Source organism: Anastrepha ludens, chromosome 2, assembly GCF_028408465.1.
Source record: "Anastrepha ludens isolate Willacy chromosome 2, idAnaLude1.1, whole genome shotgun sequence".
NCBI classification, from domain to species: Eukaryota; Metazoa; Arthropoda; class Insecta; order Diptera; family Tephritidae; genus Anastrepha; species Anastrepha ludens.
The window spans coordinates 130208670-130229726 of NC_071498.1; the positions used below are offsets into that span (position 1 = coordinate 130208670).

General features: G+C 38.9%; 1 protein-coding gene across 1 annotated transcript in view; it reads left to right on the forward strand.

Moving 5' to 3' along the window:
• The first annotated feature begins 783 nt into the window (after positions 1 to 783).
• LOC128855320 (mucin-2-like) overlaps positions 784 to 21057 on the forward strand; it is a 77488-nt gene continuing 57214 nt past the window's right edge. Inside the window, exon 1 of the mRNA XM_054090126.1 lies at positions 784 to 1100. Coding sequence (XP_053946101.1) covers positions 830 to 1100 — 271 coding nt within the window. The 5' untranslated portion in view covers positions 784 to 829. The remainder of the gene's footprint in view (positions 1101 to 21057) is intronic.

Below are 21057 nucleotides of genomic sequence, written 5' to 3' on the forward strand. Positions count from 1 at the left end.
GCAATGGAGTGGAAGTGGGCAAGACCAAGTGCGGAGGCATAGCTACATTCTATGATATGTATTTATGTATGTAGGTCTATGTGTGTGTGTGTGTATTTTGTACTTAAAAAGAGCGCACTATGCACGCAGGGAAATGAGGAAGCTCTACAGCTGGAATTTAGTGCCGTTGAGTGGCTTTGCAAAGCATTTGCGTAAAGCAATTATTTCATAATTCATTTATGCAGTGGATGATGGCGGCGGCGACGACGACGACGACGACAATCAAAGGGCAGCAGGCAGGACGGTGTTGTGTTAGTGCTAGTCATTTCCCGATTGAGAATGCTGCGAAAACAAAAGCCGACATCGAAGTGCCGCTAAATTTGTGTGCCATTTTCCGCACTTCAATTTTGTTTCAATGATTTTTACCCACTTTTTTTTTTTTGTTGTTTTCTTTCTTTTCCGCTTTTGATGTCACACGTTGGGCCTGCCATTGTGCAGAGTGGCAACTTTTTAATTAGTAAAATTGATGGGAAATTTATTGCGCGCAAAATTATTACGAAATATTGTTTACGCTACTCGGTAAAATGTGCGGCACTTTGCCGTATCGGTCGCTGGCCCATTTGCTTTGTTGCCAAAGCAGCCACTGCGCACAACAAAATGAACTTTTAAGCGTAGCGATTCGAGGAAAATATGCATTTTATTGAAATTTTTGGCAATACACACTTATTTAGTTCACACACAAACTCCGATTTTTATAGTGTAATTTTTGTGTTTCTTTTCAATCTTTACAGCCAACACATTTACTACGTGCACGAACTACATTTGTGGGTACTGCATTTTTCGCACCATTATGGCGTCACCAACACAAATGGCGCCATTTCCGCATCCGCTGCACAAAAGCAACAACAACAGCAACAGCAACAACATTGCCGCCAACAAACTGCAGTGCCACACGAAAACCTCATCACAATCACACCTGAGGCGTCCACAATGCATCACCACCACCACCACCACTGCCACTACCACTATTAGGGCCACACTGTTATTGTTTTGCCAGTTTCTCACGGTATTCTGCATTCTTCTAATGGCGACCGGAAGCGTGCGAATGGCACAAGCACAAGGTAAGTTGCAGCACAAACGAGAGGGGCACGGGTGAATGGCGCATAAAAGAGGCAAAATGACAGCGAACAGGAAATCCTTGCTCTGCCACTGACAAAACACTAACTTCTAGAACGAACGATGTGTGCTTTTTGTCTCACATTTTAATTATACTGTTTGTAATATTAATGCAGTGCAGCAAAGGATGTGAAAGGACGTGAAAGGGTGACAAAAAAGCGAAGTAGTTAGGTGGTGTGTAAAAGCAATGCAGTGAAATGTATTGTATAGTAAGTGATAAGTAGAAGGACAAAGTGTTAAGAAGCAGCACAAGGACATTGCCGAAAATGAAGAATTTTTAATTATTTTAGGGGACTTTGGAAGAAGCAGAACTGTATGCATATTAAACTCATATACGAGTATGTAAACTGGCGCATGAATGGCATTGTTGAATGTTCAAGCGAGTTGCTCTGCCAATTTGTGATGCTCTTAAGCAGCCTTCGAAGGTTGGTAGGTGAAGTAGAGTGGTTGTCGTAGTGACACACTTAGACCATTCGGAGATCCATTATGATACCACTGGAACTTATCTTTACACTATGGGTTCCTTTTTAAACCACTCTGTAGCTTTTATAAGCGAGCAAAGCTTCATTAGTTGTAGATGCGTTTTATCCGCTACATCTAATGAGAATGCAGTACCAAGAGAATGTACGCAAGAGCGAATGTTAAGAATGTAGGCAAGAGCGAACGAAGCCTCCTGGCCTCTGGCTAAGCCTACACACTCACATAGTAAATGTCTGATTGTCTCCTTTTCTTCCGTGTTAAGACAGCTTCTACAAAAATCGTAGTATGCGAGTCCTAACCTTTTGGCGTCGTTACCTATTAAACATTGACCAGTTAACTAATGACAGTTAAGTTAACACCTGTCATGTTTCTTGTAACTTCTCCATTAAATCTCAATAGGCTTTTTGAGCGACCGCGGTCTATTTCGGCATGTCTGTGCACTTTGATTGAAAAGTAATGAGCCTTATTTTTTTAAGCAGTTTTATTAAACCTTTTGGCTTATACACAGTTTTTTGGATCGCCTCGATGGAGTCAAAACGCCTCCCCTTCAGCTTTCTTTTCAGGCGCGGGAACAAGAAGAAGTCCGGAGGGGACAGGTCTGGGCTGTATGGAGAGTGAGGAGGCACCGGAACCCCCATCTTGACCAATGCAGAGGTGCAGAGGATGGCGGTGTGTGCCGGCGCATTGTCGTGATGAAGGGTCCAATTGTTGACGAGGTCGAGCCGAACCCGGGCTACGCGGTTTTTCAGCCGAAGGAGCACTTCTTTGTAAAATGCCACGTTTACTGTGCTTTCTGGATAGGTATCAACAGTTTATCCAATTGGATATCAAGAGTTGCACCAATTCGAGCAAATTCATTTGCTTTGCAGTTGCCTGCTATGTTCCCGTGGCCTGGCGCCCAAATAATGTGTACTTTGTCGTATTGAGATACGTCATTTAGACGTTTAAAACATTCTGTGACTGCTTTTCACGAGTGTGCTTTGGATTGTAGCACTTTTATAGCTGCTTGATTGTCTTGGGTAAATAAGGACTTCATTTGTGCATAATTTTCTCGTTTTTATTACCGTAAGTCCTTCTTTCATAGCAGTGACTTCCGCTTGAAATACACTGTAATGATCAGGTAGGCGAAATGATTGGCTGACTCCAAACTTATCGGTTTACTCCACCTACTTTGTTATCTAGTTTTGAGCCATCTGTATAGATGTTTATATCTTCGTTAACAATATGTCCGGCCCCGACAAAGGCCCCGAAGATGCAAAGGCTGGCCACCTTTTGTTCATGTTCCATGGTCTTTTTGATGTATTTCTTATATAAAGCCGGTCACTGTACTAGGGCACTCGAAGTGTAAACAACTTCACACCACTCACGCAGCTGATCCCCAAAGGAGTTGCTTCGCTTGGCCGAAAGCGGTCAATTTCCGAACATTATGTTTTCTGACGAGAAAATTTTCCAAATTGAGCGATATGGTTTATTTGATCGACCGTTCGTACGAAAATTTGAGTCATCGATTGGCCACCAGGAGGCAGCACCTGCCACAGATAATAGTTTGGGCCACTATAACTGCAGATGGGTACTCTCCTATCGTTTTCATCGAGCCTGGCGTCAAGGGATATTATCGGGAAAGTATTCTGGAGGTTGCTTTGAAGCCGTGGGCAGACAAATATTTCAGTGGTAAACCATAGACGTTTCAACAGGACTTGGCACCGTCCATCGCAACATAATCGATGGTTAGGTTAGGTTAAAAATGGTTAAAAACTGGTCAAAAGCAAATGGGCTAAGCGTCAACTATAATGAAACTGAACTCATCTTATTTACTAGGAAACACAGAATTCCAAAAAAAATTTAAATCCTTTGACGCTAGGTGGTACCATCGCAACATCATTTTGGGTGTAACCTTTGACAATTTGCTCTCCTTCTCAGCGCACACAGCCGCAATTGCCACTAAAGTCCAAAACCGCAACAAGGTCCTCAAATCGCTTGCCGGCAGCACTTGGGACAAATACAAAGAACTGTTGCTATCGACATTTAAGGCAATTGGTCGGCCGGTTCTGAACTATGCAGCGCCTGTGTGGTCGCCTGGAACTAGTGACACGCAGTGGATAAAGCTACAAATATGCCAAAATACTGCCATTCGGACAGGGACGGGATGCCTGCTGATGTCCCCGGTTCAACACCTACACAACGAGGCACAAATACTTCCAGTAATGGAGCATAACAAACTGCTCAGCAAGCAGTTCCTGCTGGGATGTTACCGCAGGTTACACTCCTGTAGACACCTGCTTGAGCCTGAGCCTCCTCCCAGGCACGTCAGGAGACATCTCTTAAACTACGCTGTCGAAATCCAGGACAAAACTGACCGAAATCTACTGGACCTGACAGTGTTTAGACAGTCAATAAACGACATCCACCGGGAGACCGTCTCCACCTTCTTAAGCTCCCGTCCTGTGAATGCCGTAATCGGAGTCCAACCACCACCTACAGCAGATGAATAGCTCCAGCTTCCCCGTGAGACTCGTGTAACACTGGCACAATTACGTTTTGGATATTGTAGCAGGTTAAACTCCTACTTATCCAGAATCGACCCCGACATACCAAACACATGTCCGGCATGTGAAGGCACCCCGCACGACACTAACCACCTTTTCACATGCCCCTAAAACCGACTCATCTAACACCCCTCTCCATCTGGGCCCATCCCATCGAAACAGCATGTTTCCTGGGCCTACCTCTAGATGAGCTAGACGAAGACGACCGGTGATATGCCCGACACGGGCGGGGCGGGGCTACTATTACTGTTAACAAACAAACAAACAAATCGCAACATCATCCGCATAGGCTACGATGTGTGTCCTCTCTTCTCTAAGCTCTTCAGCAAGAAGTTTATTACCAAAACCCATAGCAGAGCGGATAGCATTCCGCCTTGAGGTGTTTCTCTACTGACTCTATTCCTGATCTTCAAGGCTCTTAGGGTTGCGATCACAAATCTACTCATGAGCATGTTTTTGTTGAACTCAACCACAGCCTCAGAGATTCTGAAATTGGTCAGTGCTTTATTATTGTGGGACGTTGTTGAACGCGTCCTCGATATCAAAGAAGGCGACCAGTGTGTATTCCTTATTATAGATTGACTTTTCAATTTCTGTAACAAGTGGGTTAAGTGCGTTTTCTGTGGATTTTCCTTTACAGTACGCATGTTGCAATATCTAAGCTGAGTGGAGTTGGTATTAGTAGCTTTAATATGCTCTACTATAATTATGTTCTACGAAAACAACTTTTACTTCTCTCCCTAAGGATGGAACGCAATTGAGCTTGAAAGTAGCATTGAATGTAACAGTAAACCACTCCATAATATAGTCGAGTAAGTTTTGTATTTGAGCCGGGAAGAATCCGTATGGACCTGGTAATTTAAATGCTTAAAATCGTTCTCTGCCCAGGTTAGCCTAGTTTTATTGATTATATCATCAATGGCCCAATTAGATTTTTATACCAGATTTTTATCTAATATGTTAGGTAGGTCCACTAGCAGTTTTAAAGTCTCCTTGCTCGAGATATGCCAACTCTTATCCAGTTTTCGAAGGTATCCGGAGGAATAATGATTCTTTGTTAGGATTTTACGCTGTCTAAATGCTTCTGTGGTTCCTTCGATTTCTCCACAGAACGTTCTCTAACCAGACCTTTTCACTCTCCTAACTTTCTTTTTATATATTTTAAATTTAATGTAATAGCAGTCCCAGCCTTTATACTCTCGTGTTGCTTTCGCTATATTAAACTGTCTTCTGCAATAAATTCTCAAGGTTGTTAGATCTTCAGACCACCAGGGCGGTTTTTTCTTTCCCTTATACTTAACTATATGACAGATTTTATTTAGCGCTGTTCCACATACAGAGGTGAGGATTTGTATGTGTTCATTCAATGATTTTCTATTTTCAATAGTGATAGCCGCCGAATAGAATATGATTTTTTTCGTCCGTTTTTTGCGAACCTTTTTATGACACAAACTCAACTGGGCTCTCGTAATTGCAAGCCGGTAGCAAAAATTTATTTTAGTTCCATTTCAACAGTGGGCAGCAACTGTCCGTAAAGCACAGCGTGTCCGCTGGCGTAAAACGCTACTCGCACTACGACGCTTGCAGCTGCATCTAAAATGCGGCAAAAAAAAATTTGAAAAATTGTATATTATGTCAGTTTTTATGCTGAAAATTGCAATAGACCTCGCAGTGGTAAACCAGTCAGCCACTGAAATATTGAAAAAAAAACAGTTAAACCGGCACATCAGTAAAAACTACAATGAGCAAATAATTTTGAGGCACTTGAAAAAAGTTGGATATAATAACAACATTTGTGAATGATTTTTTTTTTTTTGTCGGGACAACTTGCAAGTACAGCACTCAGACAACATAAGTCCAATGCACTGCGCCTGGATTCCAATTTTAATTTTCTTTAAATCTACCCGATTTCCGAAGAAATCTATGTAGATCTTGCGGTGCCCAGGAGCCAGCATGGTCGCTTCTTAACACTTCAATGCCAAAGAGCTCAAACTTGATTTGAGCGATGGCCGGGCAGACGCACGGAAAGTGACCCGCCGTCTTATCCTCCTCTCCACATGGCAGGGTGCACTGTCTGAGATGCCTGCCTTTTCCATGTGCTTCGCCCATAGAAAATGTGCCCATCATCAGCCTACTCAGCTGCCTACAGTCCTTTCTATTTAATAACAGGAGGCTGAACTGCGACAGCCGGTCGTACATGATAGGTAACATCACTTTTGTCCATCTGCAGCATCTCTCAGCCTGCCAAGCCGCTTGTAGGTTGAAGTGACCCGTTTGCTAACCGTGGCTTTGATGACTGCAGAAGGGAGTGATAGAACAAAGTGAAGAAAATGTTTATAGATAAGACTTAAAAGTTATAATTTTCAATTCCATTAGTTTAGTTTGTAACATGACCGGTATTAACAAACAGACTAGAGGTATACTATTCCCCTTACTTTCAATGTAAATGTTAACAACAACTCCCATACTTTACAGTCTAGAGGTATGCAATTCCACTTACTACCAATGTAAATGTTAACAACAACTCCCATACTTTACAGTCTAGAGGTATGCAATTCCACTTACTACCAATGTAAATGTTAACAACATCTCTCATATCTCTCAATTCTCCTTACTGCTAATGTAAATGTTAACAACATCTGCCGTAACAGCGCAATATATGTAAACTAACAGTAGATAGCGTCATGCTGCGATTACTGCCCTGCTCAAGGGTGGATGCGCAAATTTAGCATCCGAAAATGAAAAAATATTTCGTTAAAAAACATGAGATGATAATAATAGATTGAAACAGGCTGCTTATGACTACATTGAAGGCCTATACCATACATTTTTGCTTTTAGATGATTTAAATAAATGTTATTTAAAAAAAATTAGAAAATTATTAAGCTTAAAATAATCATACATAGAAGGAAAAATAATTCCCTTCTTAATTTTACACCGCTTACTCTTCATTTTAGTTCTACAAAATTCTTTAAAGAAACATAAACAAAATATTTAAAAATTAAATCAAAATTAAGGGGGAACCCCCCAGTGAGGGGTAAAAAAATAGTCGATTTTTTGGAATTTTTTTTTGTAAGTAGGAATGATTAGTCGAGGATCGGACAAAAGGCAATTTAGTATATATGTATTAAACTATATTGATGTAAATTTTTATTAAAACATATTGAAAATTGACAAATTTATGTAAATAAACGTAACGAGTTAAAAAAAATGACGTCATCTGGTGGCAGCGGTACAGCAATGACTAATCATCTGAAATCAAAACACCAAAAATTGTATTAAGTTTTTTAGTGGCTATCGTTGCACGTAGCCGTTTTTTCGTTTGGGTTTTTTTTTTTGACAAAATGGTGGTTATTTAATTTCGATGTGTGTTTGTCACCATTTTTTTGATTTTCAACAGGCCCAAAATAATAGTTATTTTAAAAATTTTGAAATTCGGCTCCGTACAACGATAGCCAATGCGTTAACAAAAATTATGAAAAAAAAGAAAAATAAAATCGGCTCAGTAGTCCTCGAGAAATCATTGCCACCGTATCAAAGAAAGTCGTTTCGAGAAATACGCGTTTGAAATAAAGCATCGTATCGTAAGCGCCAAGGGGCCGAACCAACGGGTGCACACTTAAGTGAACATATAATCGGGATTAAAGCGAATTTTGCTTTTAAATTTTTACCACATTTTCTTTTATTTCTCTTTCTAACAATTTATGCAAAAAAAAAACAGTTTTTGAATTTTCACAGTGGCGTTCCCCCTTAAGAAATAAATAAAAAATAAAAGCGATCATTTTAACTTTTTAAGCTGGTGGAATTAAAATGTGTTTCACAAAAACCTTAAACTATTTTTAATTGCAACATTCAAACAAAAGCGCATCACAGATTTGATGATATAGCATTAATTTTTTTAACATGTTTTTACACATAAAAATCCATATATGTAAATAATTTTAATATTTCTCCCGCTTAAATAAATAATGAACGCCTTAAGCTCGCATATTTAACGGTATTATCTTATAAATTATACAAATATCTATGAATTATCGCATAAATTGTTTACTCAGTAATATTTAGTTTGCATCGGAGCAGCGGAGTGAATGGATGTAGTATTGGGCACTGACTACTGGTATTAAGTGCAGGCCCATGCATTTATTTATATGTGTATGTACAAATGTATATATGTATGTATGTATGTACTAATATGCGGGATTAAATTATCATGCACGGTGTGCAAATAAATGCAGCATAAAACGGTTGAGTTTTTATGTAATTCGAAATGAAAACTAGCGAATGACTCGAAATTCATACAAAAATGAAGTAAAAGAAAAAATTCGCTCTATTTGAAAGTTCAAACAGGCATTGGCCGTTTTGATATTTTAATTTAAAAGTTTTAGTTTTATACTTTAAATTTTTACTAATAGGCACGCACACCTGCTTGTAAAAAAATTGGCTCAATTCGCCATACTCTGCAATCAAAGAAAACCTCGAACCAAATTAACTAAGAGTTTCAGCAGAAAGCAAAAAAAAAAAAAACAAAAGCAAAATAAACCAACAAATTTGCTGTCACACATTCAAATTTCACGCCACGCTGGCATTACGGCATTCCGACGCCAAAAGTATCACCAAAAGTGCAGCACATCAGGCGTGCCAGTATTTCCAATGAAATCTATAAATTTGTTTCCTTTTGATTTACTTTATTTTTAACTGCCACGCGTTGGCTTTATTTTATTTTTAATTTGAAATTCTTTTGCAATGTTGGCATAATTTAACGCACCAGCGAAAATGTTCAATGAAATGTCATTCATTTACAAAAAAACAAAAAACGAAAAGAGCTTCAAAAAGAAAAAACGGTAAAAAATGTAAGCGAATAGATAAATTGGACGTCAAAATAAAGTTCGATTATCGGCAACCAGCACCGTAGAAACAGTAGGCAATGTTTTTGTGGTGTTGTTGCTTTATGAAATCATTGTTGTTTTAACATCAAACAGGCCCTCCCCAACAGAGTGGTGGGCGGGTATCATGCAACGTTTTTTTCGACAAACGTGTAGCAATAAATTTTAAAGGCTAAGGACCAAAATTAATGAAATGGGAAAAAATGAGTAAACGTTAATTAATTAAAAAAAAAAGCGAGAGTTTAAATAAAAAAAAAATTTTTTTACTTTATAATTTGGCTTTTTTTATAATCCCAGCAGATTTTATACTTTCAACGTTTGTTTTTTTTTTCTTCTTTTTCCTGCGTTTTTACGAAATTTGTTTAAAATTAAATGCAAATAACCTGGCATCACAACAACAAAATGTATGGAGCCCATTTTAACTTGTTTTTTATGAAGTACTACTGGAAACACAGTTTCGAACAGAAGTGAATGCTACGGAGCCACAACTACCATTTTTTGTAGACTGCACCAGAAAACTCGTGCGTTTGGCTTAAGTCGAGTAAATTGACGTGCTGTGCGGCAACCAACCTGTTGAGCGATTGGTGCTGGAATGCTAACATCAAAGCAATGACTTTTTAAAATCCAATGTTTTAATTAATAAAAAAAATGGCATACATTCACAAAAATTCGACTTCTTGCCACGAAATCCGACTACCTAAAATTGGAAGAACCCACTTGCGTATAAATCGGCGCTAATCGAAGTAAGCGAGCAGGTAGCCTAATGAAAATTAGCATTACACAAGGGCTAAAAGACCCCGGGCCTAACAAAAAATCACTCTTTTTATTCAAAATTTGTTTTATTCATCCACGCTGCTCTACGATTTCACTATCACTTTGTCGAACGATTTATCGTTTGCCTCAAAACAGACCTCAGTTTCAGCGATAACCTCTTCAGTCGGGCGTAATTTCTTACCGGCGTACATTTTTTTTTAGATCTGCCAGGTAGGAACAGCTAGTTGAAGTGGGAGCAATTCGAAATTCAATTCATGTAATTTTGCCATTGCTTCGAGCGACTTGTGACTTCTTATTTTTGGTCAACAGCGAGCAAATGCGGCACCCACTTTGAACAGAGATTTGTCATAGTCAAATGCTTATGCAATATAAAGTCAAAAGGTTCTTTTGATGTCTTTACGACGTCAGTTAACTCTCGCAACTTCACTTTGCGATCAGTCAAAACTATTTAGTGGATTTTTTTTTATGTTTTCTGGTTTTACCGCCTCATTTGGACGTCCACTGCGTTGTGCATCATCGCTGTCTCAGCGACCACGTTTGAAGTCAGCAAACCTTCTTTTTATTGTTGTTTCTGACGGAGCGAATTGAGCGGACACTTTTCAAGCCATTTCTTAACTTGAACGGTATTTCACCCACCAAGAAGCAGTGTAAAATTAAAACACGAAATTATTTTTTATCTTTTGTTTTGAAGATAACAAAGGAGCTTCATTCGGTGTTTGCCAGAGCTCCTCCTCCTATTTGTCGTGTGCGTTTTGCTATTGTCCCACAAATGGCTGGATCTGCGGTGTAAAGCAGACTCCGAATAGCAGATATTTTTATTAGCAGGTTTCTCGTTACAGAAATACCCGCAGTGGTTTGCCTTTACCTACTTAGGGACGACTGCTATTAGAAAAAAAAAGTTCTATCATTTGGTGTTTGCAGCACGGAAATTCGAAGCCGAGCTCTTCTGAATGGAAAGTCATGCCTCAATCCATTCGGCCGTAGCCGAATTCAGTGTTTATGCTGAAATAAATATAAGTGGTGGCTAAAGTAAGCTTCAAATTAAGTAAAGATACACTAAAATGCCTAACCGAAGATTCCATGTATTTGAAATACTAGGTTGTTCAATAAGTTTCGCAGTTCGATAAGAAAAGAACAATTTCATGGTTTGAAATACAATACATGTCTTCCTGAACATTAATGCATTTCTTCCAACGAAATTCCTATTTATAAATTCCATACCTGAAGTGAGAATTTCGAAGAGCTACAAAATGCACTTCCACAACTGTTATGACCTCATCATTTGATGAAAAATGCCTTCCACACATGCATTTTTTAGGTCTGGAAACAGATAAAAGTCGCTAGTGACCAAATCTTGTGGATGCTCCCACAATTCGAACTTTAATTCATGGATTTTAGCCATTGTCAAAATGCTCTTGTGATGCTAAAACCTTCTAATAAAGCCAATCTTGTTATATGAGGTCGTTCTCTGGTGGAACTCACTGGAGAGGATGACATCAGTTAAAAAGCTAGAGAGAGTTCAAAGGTCTGCACTCATTGGAATCAGTGGGGACCTTCGAAGTACCCCTACTCTAGCGCTTAACTAATGTTAAATGTGGTACCTATTAGACATCGCAGGCAGAATTGCCGCTGCACTTATCGCAATCAGACTTAGGGGCTTGGGCTATAAGCTCAATCTCACATATAGGTACTCAAGCATTCTCAGAAACTTCGAGTTCATCCCCTCGTCGACGGATCAGTGTGTGCCCTCGCTCGGCCCTCGGATGGCTCGAAGTTGGGCGGTAGGGTTGGAGGAGGAGTATTCTGCAAAGAGCTCCCCATGGAACTCAAATTCAGGTTACCGGATCACTGCAGTGTGTTCCAAGCAGAAGTGGCCACAATCAAAGAAGGAGCTGACTGGCTACTTACTTGCGTAATAACTGTTTAGAAGGTAAATATTTACTCCGATAGCCAACTGGCAATTAGAGCCCTAGGCTCTATTATGGTGGTCAGGGAATGCCTGGTCTCTCTCCCGATTGCATCAGAATTCTTCGATATAAAGATAATTTGGGTACCAGGTTACACTGGCATTGCTGGAAAATGCGAAGCCGACGAGCTGGCCAGACAAGGGACATGTGAGGTAGTATGCCCGCGAAAGGAGAGGATCGAGATCCCCTTGACAACCTGCGCTGTACTCCTGGTAGGATGGGCCTTGCACCAACTCAGCGAGCGCTGGGCAAGTACACGAACGCGCAGTTCTTCTGACCATGTTTGGATGTGAAGCGTTCCGAGGGGTATACATGCCATGAGACTCGGAATTACTTCGATTCCTTTGGTGGAATCATCTCAACACCTTCTCTTTAGCTGCTCAGCTCTCGCGGGACTAAGATTCAAGCAGCCTAGTTCTCCCTTCTTTTCTGCGCCTGCTGATATATAAGGTCTTGATAACAAAAATCTGATGAACTTCCTCAGCAGCATAAAGAGGCTAACACAACCGCAAATTTGTCACCGTTCATAGTCCACAAATACTCAACCCTCTCCACCCCTTTCCTTTTCGTCCTATCGTTATTTTTTTCCCTTCACCTCTTTTCCCCTCTTGCAATGGTATCACAAAGGATGAACCAAACTTCTTTCATCCAAGTGGGCCCACTCTCTGGGCAACCATTACTACCTAACCTTCTTGGCCGATTTCTGAACACGAACTCTTTTCTGAACCGAAGAACCATTCTTTAGCCTTTTTTCTCGATTTAGGGTCATGGTGATAGACCCAAGTCTCGTTCATAGTTATGAATCGATGCACAATCAATGCACAAATGTTGCTCAGAAAGCCGCTGACGCATGTGTTTTTGTGCACACAGCTTTCTGAAACCCAATACTTCAGTAGAAATATTGCTTGCACTGCCCAGTGAGACGCCTAGGACTTCTACTACTAAATCTCTTTCAGTCATTCGACGATTTTTCAAGACGATTTCTGGTGTTTTTGCTGTTGCTGTTTTTGGACGCCCTTAACGTGTATCATCTTCAAGGCTTGTACGGCCTACGATTTAAGTTCAGCAACCTATCTTTCTGCTGCACTAATTGATCGCGAAAAGTCATTATACACTTTCAACATTCGTTCATAAATTTCCTTTGCTTTTAAACCTTCCAAAAATAAAAATTCAATCACCACACTATTCTAATAGAAACAACAAAACTTATTGAAAAACTTAGTAGATCCCCGCTTTCATTCCAATTTAATTTCAAGATTATCCGTTGTCTAAACGATTAAAATCAAATTTTCATCATTTGTAGATTCTAGAGAAGTTTATTCCAGCTAGAGCTATGAAATCTCCCACTGTTGACTGAATAAGATGCTCACATTAGCTATAAAGCCCTAATAAGCCGTAAAAAAGGTTCGTTTCTTCATTTCCCAAAAACAAAAAAAATATTTGCAGCTGATTGTAGGCATTTAAAGATTTAGCTAAGCTTTACTCGGTGACACTATTCGTGATATTAGTATTTTTGAATAATCATTTTCAGTTTGAATTCAAACCCTTGCAATCGATTGCATATTTGAAATTTGGAAATAAATGCATCCAATTTAATTTAAATTGAATTCTCTAACAATGCAGCTTCTGCATTTGCATAAAAAATACCCAATGCGCTCTAATGAAATATGTTTACCAAAGAGATGTGTCACTTTTAACAACGCAACTAAATACAATCGTTAAAATAAAATCGCTATTTTCCTTAAAATGAAATACCAAAAATGTTTCATAATTTTTGTCACAAACAAAAAAATGAAAAAAATAAAAATAAAATGAAAATGAAAACATTCACTTGATGCGAAAAAAAACGAAACGTTGGCGCCGTCAATGTTGAAACTGGCGGCGCCACAATGCATTTGCAAATAAAATAAATATGTATATGAAATAACAGTAAATCAAAAAATATTACTAAGCATTGAATAACACTACGGCACAAAAATTGCATTTCATATATGAAGATATGCGCAACAGAAGCCCTGCAGGAAAACTTAGCAGTTCTTGCTACTTGCGCAACTCCGCCAAGGAAAAAAATTATAAAAATTAACGAGATATCTTAGCAACTTGAAGCTTGTATTTTGTTATATACAACTTGATAAGCCATACAGCTGCATACCAAAAGTATTTCTAGGAATTCCAACTAAAACCCGTGGAATTTGAAATTAAATTTTTTTGGAATTTTTTCGAATTTTCGCATAAATATGAATATTTTTCCTACTTGGTTTTCGTTAGACCGAGAGTTATACTTTTATACAAAAAAAATTACCATCCAAAAACAAAAAGAAGTAGCCAACATTGGCTGTTTCTTGCATTACATTAAAACCAAAGGAAAACTACGGGCTTTCCTGCTAGTTTAGAATATGTTTCTGATAATATCCAAAGTTCATGTAACTTATTTGCTACATTTTTTCAGAAAGTGTATGATAGATATAACACCACGTTATCTCCTACCCTACCAGCTTCACATTTGTAAACTATCAGCTGCTTTGAGATTAGTTACGATGATGTGCTTCTGGCGTTTTCTAAACTAAAGCCCAGCGCTAGGTCAGATAGTGAGGGATTCTCACCACATCTTTTTAAAACTTACGCCGATTTACTAGCTCCTCCTCTTTTATTGATATTCAAAATGTGTTTAAATAGTTGAACTTTTATCAATACATGGAAACTTTGCTGGATTGAACCAGTCTATAAATCAGGGAAATGACGTCTGCAACTATAGGCCTATTGTCAAACAGAGCGCTATTGCTAAGTTATTCGATCAAATAATACAAATGAAGTTATTTGATCATATAAATTAGGTTATATCACATTGCCAGCATGGATTTTTTCCCGGCAGGTCTACCTGCTCTAATCTTCTTTCAGCTACAAATCAAATAATAAGTGCGTTTAAAAACTGTTCCCAATTAGACGTAATTTATACGGACTTTTCGAAAGCCTTTGACAATACTTTTATATAAGTTGGAACACAATGGGATTGATGGAAATCTTTTCAAGTTCTTCGCCAGTTTCTTAAAAGGTAGGAGACTATTAGTGAAAATCGGCCCATTGCGTCTAAAGTCATAGTCAATGCATGGTCTGGTATACTGCAAGGAACTCATTGCGGGCCATTTGCAAATGACTTACCTTAACATTTCAAGTTTCCAAATTGATTGATAAAACTCCTGTACATAACTTAAAAGATAATCAAAACTGTTTAACAATCGGATTTTGTTGCCTTTCAAAATTGGTGCTCATCAAACCATTTATTTCTGAATGTCAATAAATGTTTTATTTTGGCATATACCAGGAAGCTAAATTACTTTTCTGTTAACTACAAATTAAGTAACTGGATCCTAAGTAGGAAATGGGAAATGAAAGATCTTGGTATTATTTTTGATACTAAACTTTCATCCTCTAAACAGACTGATTATGTAATATTTAAAGCATTTGCAGTGGGTGGTTTCATCAGAAGAAATTCCACTAAATTTAGAGACCCTCAAAAGGTTAAAATCTCTCTATATTGTCTTAGTACGATCTCGCATAGAGTAGTGTTCATTAATATGGAAACCATACTATGAGGTTTATTCGAGGAAAATCGAAAATGTACAAAAGATTTTCACAAAAACAGCGTTGTTTAAAATGGGCTGGCGAGATTATTCTGCCCCATATATAAGTCGCCGAAAATTATTTGGCTTACAGTCATCACATGTTGGGCGAATATATCATACTTCTCAATAATCTTTGTCTATAATATCATTAATTGCAATATCGATTGAAGGGAGTTATTAAGCCAATTTCAACGCGATATTTCTTTTTTTTGGGCTAAGAATTAATCATTTATTCAACATTTCTAATAATACCACTAATTATGCATTTAATGAACCTCTTTTGCGATCTGCGCGATTGTGTAACAATTATTGTAACAGCATTAACTTTAATAATAATATTGCAAAATTTAAGCTTGAACAAGAAGAACAACTTTAACTTATATCGCACTTGTCCACTCAACACGTAGAAATAAGTAAATTATATAAACCGGAAAACAGAAGAACAAAGTGCCACATACGCCAGGCTTTGAATTTAACGTACTGTGAGGGCGTGTTTTTTTCTTTTTTTTTAGAATTACATTAATAACTGCAATTCTAACATACGTATCAAAAGCCAGATGTTTGCTAAATATATGTACATATGTGGTATTGCTAAAATATATAGCTTTAGCGCAATATTGAATGCAAAAGCAAATGCATCAGCCTTAACATATCATTTTTACGCCTCTGCTACCTTAACTTACATGCTAAAATACCGCCAATGAGAAAATGTTATTTCGTACATATACACAAAAACAATAGCAGTGTTGTAGTGAGTAAGTCTCTCATTTAACACGCCGCCTGTTACCATCACAGGCTTATTAACATCAACATACACATGACCGGTAGTCGGGTGAAACGAGCATATGTTTGGAGAGCAACAAAATTTTAACAGAGTGTTTGGTGTTTAGCATGTGCGAATAAAAATAAACAAAAAAAACAGTAAATGAAACACTTATCACTTTGCTGCGAATTGGACTGAAACTTTGACATATCACCGTCCAGTAACAGTAATATAACTCGCTCAGCTTTGCTTTGAAATTTCAAGACGTAATTGCACAAGCATCAGACTTTCTAAATATGTGAAAATCATGCAAATCAATTGTCAAACACAAAAACCGTCAAATCTCCTCAGAAAAAGTTCTGTAACTCCCTCAATTTTGCTCTGATTGGGACTGAAACTTTGACATATAACCTTCCCGTAAAAGTGCTGTAACCCGCTCAGCTTTGCTCTGATTGGCTTGAAATTTCGAAACTTAATTACACAAGCGTCAGGCTTTCTAAATATAATATGTGAAAATCATGCAAATTAGTTGCCAAAAACCAATACTGTCAAATCTCCTCGAAAAAAGTTATGTGTACACTCCGCACTCTATTATATTAGTTGCAATTATTACATTTTTATTTGTACTTTATTACTTAGATATCATTTCTTCATAACCCAAGCCATCAGCTCTTCGCTTATGCTGTGTGAAAGCTTGATTAATAGTAGCTAACATAATTAGTAATGTTATGGAAGCTATGAAATTCTTCCAGCAAACAACCGATATAAAACCAAAAAACAAAATAAATAATTGGCGCGTACACTTCTGTTAGGTGTTTGGCCGAGCTCCTCCTCCTGGTGTGCGTTTTGATGTTGTTCCACAAATGGACCTACAGTTTCAAGCCGACTCCGAACGGCAGATATTTTTATGAGGAACTTTTTCATGGCAGAAATACACTAGGAGGTTTGCCATTGCCTGCCGAGGGGCGACCGCTATTAGAAAAATGTTTTTATTAAATGTTTTTATTATTTAAACAACCGATATACTTATGTATATATTCTATATACCAGCTAACTGTTTTTTCACATTTCGTTTAAACACCTGACTCGGGTTCAGTTATATTGATAATGCGTACAGCCGGTAGTTGTATGAATTAAAGAATTGGATTTATATTTTTGTATTAATGACTCATAGTTCTAGTTTCGGTATGTTTTTCTCTATGTATTTATTTAGCTTTTAGATGGCGTTTTACTTGCAAGTGGTTGAGCAATAAATCACTCTTTTGTCACCGTTGCAGTTCATAGAGCGAGAAATTTGTTTAACATTCGATTCGTCGGCCTGACAAATACTAGTTTGATCGAAACGTTCTCGGAACAACCGTCAGGTGGCGCTCTAAGTTAGTTGACTTCAGTGCTGTTTTCCCCCTTTTTTTTGTTAGGTTGCCACATCTGTGATTAACATTCCTACAAAATTTGTATCGCTATTGCTTGACATTTGTAAAAGTTACGCCGTCTTGAGTTAAGCTACCTCTGCACGTGTTTCGACTTTTCACTCTTCATTTGAGCTGCTAAAACTCAAGTATGAACTGCACAGAGAGGAAATGTCACTTCTCGCGGCAAGAGTAGGTGGGTAGGTAGATGGCTCACAAATTGCGATGTATAGAAGTGAAAAAGTCCTTAATCAGAATTTGTTTCTTCAGATAAACTTTTCCCTGCTGGGAAGTTGAAATAGACCCATACACCCTATGTATGTGTATGCGCACGTACTAAATATATTTGGAGCCGATATATTTTCATGTATGTGTAGACGATTAGAAAACTGTCGATTGCCGCCGCGATATATATTATTTAATTTTATTAAAACGCTCTCACTGACCATTTTTGATTACAAAACTTTTAATTTTTTTTCTTTTTACAAATACTCGGTTTAAAACTTTAATTTATTTGTTAAGTGGAGCTTATCCTATGTGTAATATTTGAACTCGGTTAAATGTTTTTGAAATATTCATATGAAATGCTCACAAAGTTGACGAGACTTTTACATCCAGATAAGTCTACTTTGATTCTTCTTCTTCTTGATTGGCGCGATTTTGACCGAGTTTAATAAAGGGCGCCACTAGTTTCTTTCTCATGCTAACCGGCGCAAGTTGGAAACACCAAGTGAAGCCAAGTCCTTCTCTACCTGATCTTTCTAATGCAGAGGAGCCTTCCTCTTCCTCTGCTACCACCAGCTGGTACTGCGTCGAATACTTTCAGAGCCGGTACGTTTGTAAATGTACATTCGGACGACATGACCCAGTCAACCTAGCCACTGAACCTTTATTCCCTGCACTATGTCTGTGCCGTCGTAAAGCTCGTACAGCTCATTCTTCCATCGCCTGCGATACTCCCCATCGCTAACATGCAAAGGTCCAAAAATCTTCCGCAGAATATTTCTCTCAAGCACTCCAAGGGGCACTTCATCGCATTAAGTCAGACGTTCTAAAATCAGCAGAAAGTTTTAAATATTTTCTACTTAGCGAACCCAATACTTCGATGTCAATTTTTGTGTACTCGTATATATTTCATTAACCCCTGCATCGACATAGCCATAGATGGCGCTTTCAATAATATTAGGGCTGAGTCAATTGCCACTGCACTAAACAGGCAATAGGTAGAAATACCTAACCATCTCTGGGTATCGTCCCTGCTAGGCTGTAGGGAAATTAATGTTGTAGCAGGAGGGGTCAGAATCACTAGAATCACTCTCCCCTCTCCTTTGGCTAGTAACTATTGACGAAGTTCTAACTCGCCTAAACAGGGGTGGTGTAGAGGTGGTAGCATACGCTGATGGCCAGTAAGACGGTTTCAGGACCCTTCCATTCAGTCATGGCTGAAATTTTGGAACGAGCATTGGCTGTACTCAGTCGATGGGCTACCAGTTGCGGTCTTAGAGGCAACTCTGATAAAACGGAGTTCATGCTGTTCATCAGGGAGTACAAATCTCCACATTTTAAACTTCCTAGATTAAATAACCAGTTTCTTCCGTTCTCGTCGGAAGTCAAGTATCGTGGTGTAATATTTAACCCGAAGCTCCATTGAAAACTGCACATCGAAAATGGAGTTAAGAAGGCTTCCTCCTCCTATTCGTAGCGTGCGTCTTGACATTGATATTGTGCAGTTTCAAGCCGAATCCGAACGGCAGATTTTTTTAAGAGAAGCTTTTTCATGGCAGAAATACACTCGGAGGTTTGCCATTGCCTGATAAGGGGCGACCGCTATTAGAAAAAAACTTTTTCTTCACTTGGTGTTTCACGAAAATTCGAATCTACGATCTCTGAATTCTGAATGTTAGTCACGCACCCACCCATTCGGCTCATGTTTTACCATGTACAGCAAAAAATGCGGTCTCAAGCCATGCGTCGCACTCTGTCTGATGTGGTTCTACCAATTTGACATACGGATGCCGCGTTTGGTGGGTAGCTCCTCGGAAGGGCTATAACACCTCTAAATTAGAGAGCGTGCAGACGACTGCATATATTGACATCACTGGGACGTGTAGTACTCGCCCCCTTAACACCATTCTGCACTTACTTCCCGTTCAAGTTTTCAAGTTCAATCCATTGCTGCTCACAGCGCTATTAGTTTGAAGGAGGATGGCCTCTGGATGCAATCTTCTGAAGGACATAGTATCAATTTCCTTCCTTCTCTATACTTCGTACAGATCTCTCCATCCGCAAACTGGGTTTTGAGGATTGTGTTGGGACTATCTTTCCAAGCAGGCTGGATTGGAAAGAGGGGAGAGTCTTCACGGATATATGTATATCTTTTTTCACCGACGGATCCCAGATGAAATCTGGTGTTGGAGTGGAGGGGAGAGTCTTCACCGACATATATACCTCTTTTTTCACCGACGGATCCCAGATGAAATCTGGTGTTGAAGTGAAGGTTTTCTCTCAGCCGAAATCAGCCAAAAACTAGTAGTGTTTTTCAAGCAGAGGTATTTGCGATCCTGCAGGCATCCAAAATGCTTAGGGATCGCTGTTGAGAGGGTGACATAAATATCTTTGTAGGTAGTCAAACTGCGCTCAAGGATCTGTCGTCACCATGTTGCAGCGCTCTTCTAGTCATAATGGTATCAAAACGGTGCTTTTGTGCTGCTCGGGGAGTGTCAGCGGTGTACCTCAACCATTTCACCACTTACCTACCTACAAAGTGTGTGGCTATACGGCCATGAGGTTCAGAACCGTTTTCAATGGGTTAATGCAATAGAGGTGCGAAAGAAGTAGAGTTCCCTTAGAACGTCCTGCATTGCACCTCGAAGAAAATCCCATTTTTTGGGCGATCTGTACAGCTTAAGACAATACAAAAATTAAAACGTCAAACTGGTTTTAACGTATTTCATAAGTGGAATCATCATCATCATCATTGTGAGTTTTGGTTTGTCGCACTTGGGATCTCCATACATCTTGATCGCTTTCTCTCGACTTTTTTCCAATTTCTTATCCCAAGTTTATTGATGTTCGTCGACCCATCTTGTTCTCGGTCTTCCTCTTGCTCTAGTGTTGAACGCTCTGGCTTCTACAATTTTCTTCTGCGCCCTGGTACCCAGCCATCTTAAACGGTGCATTTTGATTAAACGTATAACATATTCGCCATTATATTTCGCTGTTCTAGCTCGTCGTTCCACTTTATATGTCACTCGCTGTGATCTTTGATCGCTCCAAAAATATTCGTCTGAAGATTTGCAGTCTCAGTCCACGATTGAGCTCCATGGCATAAGACTGGTCTAATGATGTTTTGTGGATGAATCAATTTGCATTGTCCATAAATAGAATAGTATCAGCATTCTCTTCCTACTAATATAGAGTAAGTGGGTGCTGGAAATAACAGCAAAGGAAAAAAAAT